This window comes from Ochotona princeps, chromosome 17 (genome assembly GCF_030435755.1).
Source record: "Ochotona princeps isolate mOchPri1 chromosome 17, mOchPri1.hap1, whole genome shotgun sequence".
Lineage (NCBI taxonomy): Eukaryota > Metazoa > Chordata > Mammalia > Lagomorpha > Ochotonidae > Ochotona > Ochotona princeps.
The window spans coordinates 10,983,362-10,996,528 of NC_080848.1; the positions used below are offsets into that span (position 1 = coordinate 10,983,362).

Here is a 13,167-nt window from a genome sequence, read left to right on the forward strand (position 1 = left end):
TTTTTATTTTAAAAAGGTCATTTTTAAAAAGTAATTGAATACATAAAACTTTTAAAAATGATTCTTCGGGTAGAGACTGTTGAACTTGGTTCTAGCTCTGTCCTGGTGAAGGTCTCAAGGGAAGGGACTCTTACTGTACTGAAAGGAAGCCAGCTGCAGCCGCGATCGGAAGCGCTCAGCTTCCAGTTCCCGGAAGAAGGCGTCATCGTCATCCTGTGTTATCCTGTGCTGCAGTTGCTGGATCTCCCGCTCCATCTTCGCTCTCAGCTCCCTCTTTGCATTATGCAGCATCTGCAAGACAGTGCCCGTGGGCCTGTGGCTCTGAGCCGACGTGCGGGCCCTCGCCTCCGCTGCCCGCTCCACCCTCCAGCACGGGCAGGCTCCTGTACGTTTCCTAACTGAACAGCACCTCTTACAGAGACCTCAACAGGTGACTACAGTGTCTTGAATCACAGGTGCAATTTTTCATTAATAATCTCTTAAAAGGCATAACACATCATTTCTATACCCTAAAACCAAATGAATTATTTCCATCTGATTCAATGTTACCTGGGCCTGGGATTTCTCTCTGGCTTTAAGTTCCTGACGTTCCTGCGATATGGCTTCTGCCAGTAATGAAAACTGTTCATAAAGAAAAAAAATACAGCAGTTTGTAGCTCAAACTTAACAAATCTTACAGCAAATATTCACAGGTTTAAAATCTTTACTTCAGCGAAAATGAGACAATATCCACAATGTGCTATGGCCAAGCACTAGCTTGATTTCAAACCTGAAAAAGGGATCGGTCTAACTTGTCAGTGCCAAGTTGTAAGTTGGTATGTTGGTATGTGGGGGTGAGCTGTGGCACTGGTGTGTCCGGGAACACGCACACGCTGGCAGCAGCACGCAGCACTGAGCCCACCTGGTCCCTGTAGTAGTTCTCCAGCGAGTCCAGTTCATTCTGGTGCTCTCTCTTCTCTTCATCCCGCTTTTCTTTAGCATAGTTTCTTAGGTCTCGTAATCTTTGCTTCTGAATTTGTAAACCTTCTTCAAACAGTTTCTTAAAGATCTGTTATTTAATCACAAAAATAAAATGCTGAATTTTCATTGAGTAATATAGTAATACAGCTAGAGCTGTATATTTCATAGATGCTTTAAAAAACTTCCGTGAGATATTATTCCCATTATAAAACTAGCCCTTTCAAAATGCACACATTTAGTAGGCTATGCCTAGAGTTGTGCGACTATCATTTCTGAATGTCTTAATTACCCCAAAATTACCTCCTTTTGTAGTCACACCTTCTCCCCTCCCTTCCTTTTAGCCCCAGCCCACTAATCCACTTTCTGCCTATTCTGTGCATTTCTATAAACAGGATCACATGGTATGTGGCCCAATGCATCTGGCTTCTTAATACTTTCATTTTTTACTGCCACATAGTGTTTGGATGTATGCAACTATGCAATACCTTATGCAGTAGCTTTTTAAGGGTCTGCCCAAAGCAGTTGGGCCATTTCCTGTGTCCATTTGCCCTCCCTTAGTAAGAATTCTTGATCAAGAACTGGACCCAATTTGTATTACCTTAGCTCTTTCTAAAGATACTACTGAGTACTTAATCCAGGCAGCTAGTATTACTGCTTCACCCTGGAGCTGAGATGTACCATTAGTTTGGGATTACAGAGATTTCATTTCCGCTTCATTTGCAGGGAAGAGCTCGCAGTCCAGCTGCCTCACCCACTGCCTTCAGGTGGATTCTGCTCTTCACCAAGCCCCAAGCCCTGGGGCAGTTGTACTGCAGAGGTCCCTATGCGTGCAAGGACAGGCGGGAATGAGCTCACACGTAGACGACTGCCGTGGAGGCCGAGCACAGACGGGAACGCACATGGACACGTGTGCACTCAGGGCCTGCCTCAGGGTTTACAGGTGCTCTGCATTCCAACTGCGACACAAGTTAGACACATCTCTCGTTAGACCTGAATACAAAAGCTCTGTTTACCATTTCTTCCCGGGTCCTCATTCTCATCATTTTTGCACGCAACTGAACTCTGTAATCATCATAATATTTCCGGGCACGAACAATTTGCTGGCGGTTTTCTTTAATCTTTGATTGTGTCAACCTTTGTCTGTGAATGCGGTCCTTGAACTCTTGCTTAAAAGACAAAGGGATAAAGTTAGGAGGAAAGCAAACCCATGCTTTAATTCCTATGACATCCCCTTCCTGTCTGCAGCCTACTAATGGGTAGAGGGGCTGCTGACCCCCCCAAACTCCGAGGCCTTTGGATGCTCCATCATGCCAACGGCAGCAGTGACAGGCCTTGTGCGGCAGAGGGCAGCCGTGAGCCTGAGCACGCCTGTGGTTAACGGGGAGGTCTCCTTCCACCAAGGGGCTGCTAAGCTAAACTCAGATGCTACTTTAAAAATGCAGTGGGGGGGCCCAGCGGCATGGCCTAGCGCCTAGCAGCTACAGTCCTCGCCTAGAACGCGCCGGGATCCCATATGGGCACCGATTCTAATCCTGGCAGCTCCACTTCCCATCCAGTTCCCTGCTTGTGGCCTGGGAAAGCAGTCGAGGACGGCCCAATGCATTGGGACACTGCACCCACATGGGAGACCTGGAAGAGGTTCCTGGTTCCCGGCTTCGGTTCAGCGTGCAGTGGCCCGTTGCGGCTCACTTGGGGAGTGAATCATCGGACGGAAGATCTTCCTGTCTCTCCTCCTCTCTATATATCCGACTTTGTAATAAAATAAATCTTAAAAAAAAAAAATGCAGGACAGTGGCATACTGTGACTTCAAGCTTAAGCCAAGAATATTTACGTAGGCTCAAACTAAGAAAATGAGACAATATCTAACAAAGTGGTGAGTATGAAATGAAATCACGTGCATAAAGCCTTCAACTTCGGTTCACATCAATTCAAACTTCTAGACATACCAGTCTCTTGTTGTGTTCATATTCTTTCTTGACAAGCGCAGTGAGGAGGTCATGCCTTCTCAGGGCTGCTTCTATCTTAAGGGGACACAAAGGCAAGGAGACTATAAATGTTTGCAGGATTCTCAGAAGAGCTCTTTTTCTGGTTTATATTCCTCCCTTTAATAATGACGGTGACTTACCTCATCCTGGAGTTTCTTCTTCGATCGGTTTTCTCTGCATACATCTTTTCTGAGCTGTTCAACCTGTGTGATTTGTTGCTTCCACATTTTGCTTAGTGTAGGGCCAGACACACAGAGGAATGGGAACTGCTCCAGCATAAGGGGCAGGAGACTGCACTCATTCACCTTCACTGCAAGGCAGAATGAGACGCTTCTTATCTGAGGATCTGCCAACAGGACTCACCCCACTGTCCCAGCAGTCAACACTTGTTTAAGTGATACGGTTCGGATTCGGCAAAGAGCATATCTCAATATGTAGCCCTCGCGGTAGAAGTCTGTTGAACGGGATGTGGCAAGAAGGCCCAAAGGCCTTTGGGGAATGATCACAGTCTGTCATTCTTGACTTGCTTCCTACAGCAAGGTTCTGAGTGCTCATTGGCCCAACTGTCAACACACAGAAGCTAGACAAGCCTTCTGCCTACGCTACAGCATCTCCCCCAGAAACACAAGGCCACTGGGGGAGTGACCACCGAGCAGAGCGCAGGCTGCTGCAAGCAAGTAGTAGCCCAATGTTGCGCTGCTGACCATCAGCAAGTCTCCAAGGGTCCTTTATACATGTAGCTCTCCACACAGAACCAGCCATACGGCAGTGAGCAAAGGAACGCTCTGAAGCTACCTAGGACACATTTTCAGTGTGTGTCCTTTCAAAGGCCATTAGTTTTCCCTAAAGTACAGGTTTGTGGTTCTTACTTGGAACAACTTTATTTGGCTTTGGGAAGCCACCTCTTGGACTTGGAGCTGTGGTTTTTCCGGAGTAAGTCTTCCAGGGCTGAGTATGTTTTAGAGTTCCTTTATGAACAGCTTCTCTGGGTGTTTCTTCCTTAGAAGCAGATGAAAACAGAACAGAAACGAGAGGTCTAACAGCTCTTTCATGTATCATTTTATAGCTTACATATTGACAAAAACAGCTAGCTAATTCCTATCCACATCCCCTGACCTGGATTTCTACATCCTGGTGGTAGTCACGTATTCCACAAGGCATCTTTTGCCTTCTGTCATCTCCTGGAATTTAAAAAAGACCTAAAGGAAAATTTTTTCTCAAGTTTCAGTCACCACAGTGCTAGACCCTAAGCACAACATCATGAACAACCTGATCCACCTGTGACACCTTCATCCAGATGAATATTCTCCAGCAGCGCTGCAGTACATCTAGCAGAAACCCCTCATCTTTCCTAATGTCTTAACCCAGGGCAGCAGGGTTCTTGGTCTTCTCGCTCTCTGTAACTCTGTCAGCTAGGGGATTTTCTTAAACCCTGACTAGGTGAGCTACTCAATAAAAACCCTGAAAACGTGATTTTTTTTTTTTTTTGGTACCTATCTCTTGCCATATTTTAGTAACTTGTAAGATAAGGCCTTACAACATGAAATGAACTCTTGTCTAACGATTAAGTTCCTATTAGTCCTGTTTTCTTTTAAAAAAAACCAACATTGTATTTACTGCTGATCTGATCAAGTGGCATTTAATACAGTAGAGACTTTTACCCACTGTTTCCTCCTCCTCCTCCTCATTTATCCTTAGAGATCCAACATTCTCTTGAACTTTATTTCTTCTCAGTTCCCTTTCAAATGCTTCACTTAGTGCCTACAAGGGAAAAGAATATATTAAACACATGTACAAATGAAAATGAGAAAAAAATTCACTGAGGATACTGCTTCCCTCCTAAAATAAGAAACTAATTCATTTAAAAATCCATTCAGACTGTAATTCATATACATTGCTCTAACACAATTGTAACTGGCACACTAAAAATACATTATGTAAAATTTCATTTAAGTTTTGATAATTATCCTAATACTCAGACTCTTAGTCCTTTTCCAGCTTCCTTCTAATGTGCCCAGGAAAACAATGGAGTGCTTGGGTCCCTGGACTCACATGGGACATGGCAGAAGCTCCTGACTTCAGCCTGGCCACAGACAATGCAACCATTCAGGACATAACTAGTGGATGAAGATTTGTCTTTCCTCTTCTGTGTAACTATGCCTTTTAAAGAAATTTTTAAAAAAATTCTAAGAAAAAAATATGAAATTGTTGTCACCATTATAAATCCTATGTTATAAAGCATAGAGCAAGCAATTTAAAAAAAAAAAAAAAAAGGTTTATGTAATTTGAAAGGCAGAGAGATTAATCCTCCATCCAGTAGTTCACTCTCGAAACGGCTGCAACAGCCAGCACTGACCTAGGCTGGAACCAGGATCCTGGGAACTCCCGTACTCATGGGCCTTCTGCCGTTCTAGGCGCATTAGTAGGAAGCTGGATCAGAAGGAGAACAGCTGGGGACAGCAGCCACACCTCTGAGATGGGTTTCCACAGTGCACGTGGCAGCTTAACCCCAGCAAGTAAGGTGTTCCAAACCGGTATTTTAAATTTCTGCTCCTCAGGTCAGTCTTCATAACCACACCAGCCCCTTGCTGAATCCTACCACCTCCTCTTGCTCTTAGCTTAGGCACTCTCTTCATCTTCTAACTTTAGTGGCCTGTCATGTTTAATTTTTCTTAAAATCTCTTCATCTTTGAAGCTACTGGAAATACCAACTCACTGGAACCTGACCAGGTAATTTTCTTACGCATTTCCAGAGTATAACTTTGTGCTCCCTAACAGGAACATAAGCTGTAGCACACAGTTATCACCCACTCAGCTCAAGGGTATTAAATGCATCTTAAGCCTTTAAACAGCATCTTGGTTTTAATCCAACAGTGAAAATGCCTGTGTCCTACATTCGAGTAGCTGTTTGCTTCCAGCTTCCTCTACTGCAAACCCTGGGAAGTAGCAATGATGAGAAATAATTTGGTTTCTACCACCCTTGGGGAATGTATTTCTGCCCCTGAACCAGTCCTGGCCACTGTGGGCATCTGGGGATGATTCAGGGGATGGGAACTTCTGCTGTTTCTGCCCCTCAAAAATTTCAAGTAAATAAACAACATGTTCAATGTGGCATCTAGCTAAGGGAAACAGAAGTGCCTGCCACCCAACAGCACTGAAGACATGGGGATACCTTGGCTCGTGTTTGGCAGACCGCTGTTTCTTTCGGCTTGTGCTTTCTCCTCTCTAAATGGAGCTGCTTGTGCTTATTCACTGGGGACGGAGAGAGTGAGTGGGATCTGTGAGGAGGCTTCCTGTGCGCAGATGGCCCTGTAATGCAGAGGTGCACCATTAGCTCCTGATGGCTAGAAAGGTTAAAATGGAAGCCAGATAGTCGGTCTGAAACAAATTCAAGGATCCTGATGAGAGTGTGGCAGCTATGCTTACTTTTATAACCATTTGTATTCGTTTAGTCATACTCCCTGCGAAAATACAGGGAAGTGTGTGCAGTCTCAAGTGCAGCCCAACTCCTTGGAGTCTGTGTCCGTCTTGAGACTGACACAGGCAGCGCCTGTTGTCCACCACACCTTGTGGGAAATGCACTGGTGATGGGGAGACTGCAGAGCCTCAAGTCATGCAGCAACCACCTAGGTTCCGAGGAACAGCAGCCATCTAGCCCTCTCAATTCACACTGCCAAAGACTGCAGTCATTTCTCTGACTAATCTTTCCATGTTCCGTCCTTATAGACACGCATGGGTGCCTGCTAGCTGTGAGCAGAGGGAGCCCATGCCTCCGCGGGTAACTCAGTGCCACCGCAGGGGTAGGAAGCTGGATTGATAGCTTCATAAATACAACTTCTCAGACAGTGCAGATCTCTCTGAGCTTCCCTTCTTGTTCCGTTCTCTTTTAATTCAAATCTTTCTTCATTTAAATTGTAAGAAAATATTTTACAAAACTGAGTTGTGCAATGTTGCAAGTGAGAGGTGCCATAATGGGGTCTCTCGAAGTTGAAGACCCAATCAAAACAATATTTTAACTTACAATGTTTTTCTGTAACAGGATAATTCAAGTATACAATAAGCAGTTGCTTAGCAATGGGGTTGGTTTCCCATCTAACCCACTGGCAACTGATTGTCTGCTGGAGTCTCAGATATTCCTCCTTTTCATGAAAAAGGCAGATCAGATTCACAGAGAGAAGGGAAGACAGAGAAAGATACTCCATTTGCTGGTTCACTCCCTAAGTAGCTGCAGTGGCTAGAGCTGAGCCAATCCGAAGGTAGGAACCGGGAGCTTCTTCTGGGTCTTCCATGCGAGTACAGGGTCCCAAGGCTTGGGGCCATGCTCTATTGCCTTCCCAGGACTCTAGCAGGGAAAGGGAGCTGGATGGGAAGTGAGGCAGCCAGAACATGAACCAATGTCCCAATGCTTGCAAGGTGAGATTTAGCCATGGAGCCATTGCATTGGGCCCAGGATGCTTCACTTTTTTTTTTTTTTTTTTTTTTTAATATTTTATTGTTATTGGAAAGCCGGATATACAGAGAGGAGGAGAGACAGAGAGGAAGATCTTCCACCCGATGTTTCACTCCCCAAGTGAGCTGCAACGGGCCGGTACTGCGCCAATCCGATGCCGGGAACCTGGAACCTCTTCCGGGTCTCCCACGCGGGTGCAGGGTCCCAAAGCTTTGGGCCGTCCTCTCCTGCTTTTCCCAGGCCACAAGCAGGGAGCTGGATGGGAAGTGGAGCTGCCGGGATTAGAACCGGTGCCCATATGGGATCCCGGGGCTTTCAAGGCGAGGACTTTAGCCGCTAGGCCACACTGCCGGGCCTGTCACGCCGCCGGGCCCAGGATGCTTCACTTTTGACCCAGCTCCCTGCTAATGTACCTAGGAAAGCAGTGGAAGATGGCCCAAATGCTTGGGCCCCTGCCCCCACCCATGTGAGGCCGGATAGAGTTCCTAGCTCCTGGCTTTGGCCCAGCCTAGCCTTGGCTTCTTGTGGCTATCTGGGTAGTGAACCAGCAAACTGAGTATTTCTCTGCCTTTGAAATACATAAATCATGTTTTTTTTAAACTGGAAAGGCAGATATGCACAGAGAAAGGACTGCTGGTTCCCTCGCCAAATGGCCACAACAGCAGGAGCTGAGTCAATCTGAAGCCTCCTCCAGATGTTTTATGTGGATACAGGGTCCCAAGGCTTTGGACTGTCCTCCACTGCTTTCCTAGGCCATAAGCAGGGAGTTGGATGGGAAATGGAGCAGCTGGGACATGAGCTGACATTGATATGGGATGCCAGCATTTTGAGGTAGAGGATTAGCCAGCTGAAACATTTCCCTGGCCCCATAAGTAATTAAATCTTACACCACAGCACTGACCCCTAATTTTTGTAACAGGTAAAATTGCTGCCTAGAGCGCTAGCATTCCATAAAGACACCAGTTCAAGTCCTGGCTGTTCTACTTCCAATCTCGCTCCCACTAATGCTTCTGGGAAAGCAGTGACAGCCCAAGTGCTTTGGCCCCTGCCACTCACATGGAAGAGAAAGAAGTTCCTGGCCTCTGGGTGGCCCACCATCAGCCATGTGGGGAGTAACCAATGGGTTGAAGATTCTGTCTCTCCCGAACTTCGCATTTCAAATAAATCAATCTTTAGAAGTTATTACTTAAAGCTGCAGAGAGCAGTCAACTAGTTAAGGGAGAGGAGATGAAACAGGCATTTTTGAAGAAGTAAAGTTAAATTTGGATGAGAAAAAAACAGTTTATAAAGAAAAAAAAATGAGTGACCAAAGTTGATGAAACTAAATGCAAAACAGAATTGTAGTTGGTGGACAACAGGACAGCCGCTCGGATGTGAACAAAGAAAGATGTAGTACATGCAAGGACGTGGCCAGCCACGTGCTAACCGGAATACAGGGCTACAGTCACTTGGTGGCAAACAGGCAAACATGAAAAAGTCCCATGATCCACTAGTTCTACCAGATGTAAATCCTAAGGAAGCTTTTGGAAACTGGAAGCAATCTACCTGCCCAACAGTGGAAAATGGGATAACCAGTGAAAACACATTCAGAATCTTTATAGATACAAGAAAGCTACTTAATAGCTTATGTGGTATCTGTCTAAACATGCTATCAAGTATAAAATTGGTTAGGTATGGTGCCACAGTTCAGTCCTAGTTTGAGGCATGGACTCTTACTGGTTTGAGGACAGGGAAATGCCAATGGAGGAGAGGAGAACAGAGGGAACAGCTTTTTTTTTTTTTTTTTTTTTTTTTTTTTTTAGGATCTACTGACAGAGTGACAGATATCCATCCGCCAGTCCACTCCCTAAACAGGCAGGTTTGGGCCATACCCAGACCAGGAACTCTATCCCAGTTAGGCCACCTTCTGCTGCCTTCTCAAGGATGTGCATAGGATGCTGGGCAGGAAGCAGTGCAGTCAGGCCTTGAACTAATGTTCTGACATGAGTTACAGCTTAGCCTGCGGCATCAAGACTGACCCTTCTGTCCCCTCGCCGGACAGCTACTCCCACTGGAGAGCGTGGGCTGGGATAGAGACAGACCCGACTAAGCAAGGCTACAACACCTGTGCGCTGCATGTGGACTAGATCAAGGCCACAGCATCAGCTGGCAGAAGCTGGCACTGGGGACTAATTCTGTCGAGTCAAATCACAGGACCACCTAAAGAGTGCATAAACCGGGACAGAGAGACCTGGGAGGGAAAAGTGGGTTCCCTCTTCTTGGGTCACTATTCCCGTGGGAGGGCATGAAAACTAGGACGGGGGCTGGGATGGCTAGATAGAGAGGTACTTCAACAACATCTGTGAGGGCTGGATGGTTGAGTTGGTTAGATAGAACTAAGCTTTAATACCCATTGACAAGTACCAGAGCCAAATGCGATGGGGGACAGACTGGTCTTCTGCTACACATACTGGCAAACCAGGGTAGGGGGCGGGCCTGGTGGGGGTTATTGTGGGTCGCCCCGACTAGGCTGCAGCTCCCACTGGTTGATGTAAGGGCTGAGCCAGACTGGACTGCAACACCCTTTGGTTCCAGTGCAACTCGGGACCGAAAACAGAACCAACACAGCAATTGCAACCACCAGATCGGGGTGATGGACTGTGCCGGGCCCTGTGCTTGCTAGAACATATAAGAAACTAATCTGGGAATACCTCAAAGTATCTTTGGAGATCTCCCCAATCGAACTGCTGGACTCAGAATTCTAACCAAGAAAAGACAGAAGACAGAACAGGACAATCATTCATCTCAGCTATATGTTGGCAGCGAAATATGGGGCAAACGGAGACTTTATGATGGACCATATCAATCAGTGGACGACCTCATCGAGCGAAACTGGCAGCAATTCATAACTGGAGAACTATTAACACCACTTGAGCACATATCTCATTGCATGCCCCACATCCAGGACTTGGGGTGGGGCGGGAAACCGGGTGGGGCTTCTCCCTCAATACCCCCCTTTATCTCAGATACATGATGGAAACAATATTAACATAATAGCATTACCCACTTCCCTATCCCCCTGAACCTTTTTTTTTCTTTTTTTTTCTTCTTTTTCCTTTAACTGTAATTAACTATGTAAAGATTGTCAACAACAATACAATAAAATAGATTAAAAAAAAAAAAAAAGACTGACCCTTCTGTTTTAGTAAACACAAAAGGGCTAAAGCAACTATAAATGTGAACACTTATAGATGGCAAAGATAAAGGTGTCTGATACTACTTTTAATCCATCTTTTTGAAATATTTAAAGTGAGGAAGTCATTAGAAGTGGATGGAACTGGGGATAGCGTGATGGCTCAACTGGCTAACCCTCTGGCATCCTATGTGGGCATTGGTTTGTGTCCTGGCTGCTCCACTTCCCATCCAGCTCCCTGCTTGTGGCCTGGAAAAGCAGTGGAGGACGGCTCAAAGCCCTGGGACTCAGCACCTGCATGGGAGACCCAGAAGAAGCCCCTGGCTCCTGGCTTTGGATCAGCTCAGTTCTGACTGTTGTACATTTGGGAAGTAAACCAACAGAGACAGAGAGACCTTTCTGTCTCTCCTTCTCTCTGTAAATCTGCATTTCCTATAAACAAATCTTAAAAAAAAAAAAAAAGGATGGGACTGGTAGTTCCCTTGGGCCTTCCCATGGGCCCGCCCTGTGGGTCCCTGCAGCAGGTACCTGGCCTCCGCTTCCTGGGTCCATACTCCATGACGCTGTCACTGTGCCGGGACAGGGTCTCCTCTCTGCCGCTCTCTGCTGTTTCACTTCCACTGTCTTCTTCTTGAGTTGCTTTTCCTTTAATTCGATCACCCAAGGCACTTTTTAACATCTGTGGAACAAATTTTTCACATCTTTCACTGACTTAGGGTATGTAAACTGGTAGCAGACAGCATCTTTAAGGAGCTTCAGCTGACAGTTTTCAGCTACTCAGGCATATGTATCATGTGAAGGATTTATAGAGAGCTAGAGACTAAGTCACACAAACAAGGATTTAATATCCATCAGCCCATGCCCCCAAACTATAAAATTCCTTTTGAGAATAAATCATTCATACAGTATTTTACCTAGTAACAAGAAGAGAAACTACACAGAAATATTTAAAGACAGTTCTCACGTCTTCATTTATCATAAATGATTTTCACCAGAATTTACTACAATTAGGAGTATCAGTACCATCCTGGGTTCCATCATGCAAAGCAGACATCACTGCTCATGGCCTACCTGCTCGACTGAGGTGTTCTCATAGTACCTAGAGACAGTCGTTTGGAGCTGGTACTGTGGCATAGTGGGTCTGGCAGCACCGGCATTTTATGTGGGAGCCATTTTGAGTTCCAGCTGCTCCACTTCCAAGCCAGCTCCCTGCTAATGCGCCTGGGAAAGCAGTGGAAGATGGCCCAAGTGCTTGGGCCCCTGCTACCCACATGGGAAAACCCTGGTTCCTGGCTTTGACCTCATCCAGTACCAGCCATTACAGCCACCCAAGGATGATCTTTTTCGATTTCTAATAAATCAATCTTATTTTTCTCCCCCATATCGAAGTCTAGCTTTCACCTTAACTAGGAAATCACCTCAATGATTACTAATCCACAGCGATCTCAATATAAATGAAAAAACAAGGCTTACCCAGTCTAGTTCAGCGAGCCGCTGAGAGAGCTTCTTGGATACTTCATGTAATTCTTGCTCTGTTAACCTCTGTCTAGGCCTGTGGGAGAACGACGAATCCCTGGGAGAGGCTGCAGCTCTGTCTTCACTTCTGTAACAACAATGACCATGTGACAGTTAAGTAGCCAGGTACACATTACTTCAAAATAACCACAGTACCTCACTTTCCAGCTCCCTCCGGAAACAGACTACAACACTGCATTACCTTTTTCCTTTGGGAAGCTTCCTTGTCCTCGGGTCCTGGACCTGAGTCGGGTGCATTTCCTGTGTGCCATCTTCAGGCAACTGGGAAGTTATCAAAACTCTATCGTCTGGATCCTGTTTAAAATTTAAGCAAGAAAAGCTTGACTTGAAAAAGCTAGAGAAAACACACAGAACCTTTCTGGGTATGCACGCAGAAGGATCTGTGACACAAAACCAAGTCCTTTTAATCTCCACGTTTGTTTTTGAAACAAATCTATCAAAGGGCTGGAGCAATGTCTGTAGACCTTGTACTTAGAGAAAAAGTATGGTTCAGGATGCCATTCAGGTAAGATGGTAGGGGAGGTGTTCTCACACATGGAATGTCAGGGCCCAGAGCTGTGGCACAGCAGCCTGTGTTGCTATCTGCAACACCAGGATCCCAAGTCACAGTGCTGGTCCGAGTCCTAGCTGCTCTGCTTCTGATCCAGCTCCCTGAAGATACGCTTGGCAAAGCAGTGAAGAATGGACCATATACATGGGCATATGCAAACATACATGGGAGACCCATACGGAACTCCGGGTTTCTGGCTATGGTCTGCTGCGGTATCAAACAGAGGAGTGAATCAACAGATGATCTCTAATTCTGCCTTTCAAATAAAAATCTTTAAAAACCAGACAGTAGGGCAAAACGTGGTGGCCTAGTGCTTAAAGTCCTTGCCTTGCATATGCCAGGATCCCATATGGACGCCAGGTCGTATTCCGGCAGCCCTGCTTGTGGCCTGGGAAAGCAGTCAAGGACGGCCCAAAATCTTGGGACCCTGCACCCGCGTGGGAAACCTGGAGGAGGTTCCTGGCTCCTAGCTTCAGATCGGCTCAGTTGTGACCATTATGGTCACTTGGGGAG

General features: G+C 46.0%; 1 protein-coding gene across 1 annotated transcript in view; it reads right to left on the reverse strand.

The window, feature by feature from the left end:
* Positions 1-13,167, reverse strand: part of CEP95 (centrosomal protein 95) — a 37,331-nt gene continuing 24,164 nt past the window's right edge. Inside the window, exons 9-20 of the mRNA XM_058676173.1 lie at positions 12,286-12,398; positions 12,042-12,171; positions 11,097-11,247; positions 6,119-6,255; positions 4,612-4,707; positions 3,816-3,945; positions 3,087-3,256; positions 2,908-2,982; positions 1,974-2,126; positions 902-1,048; positions 550-621; positions 1-291 (exon numbers count right to left, since the gene is read on the reverse strand). Of these exons, the coding sequence (XP_058532156.1) occupies positions 115-291; positions 550-621; positions 902-1,048; positions 1,974-2,126; positions 2,908-2,982; positions 3,087-3,256; positions 3,816-3,945; positions 4,612-4,707; positions 6,119-6,255; positions 11,097-11,247; positions 12,042-12,171; positions 12,286-12,398 (1,551 nt within the window). The 3' untranslated portion in view covers positions 1-114. The remainder of the gene's footprint in view (positions 292-549; positions 622-901; positions 1,049-1,973; positions 2,127-2,907; positions 2,983-3,086; positions 3,257-3,815; positions 3,946-4,611; positions 4,708-6,118; positions 6,256-11,096; positions 11,248-12,041; positions 12,172-12,285; positions 12,399-13,167) is intronic.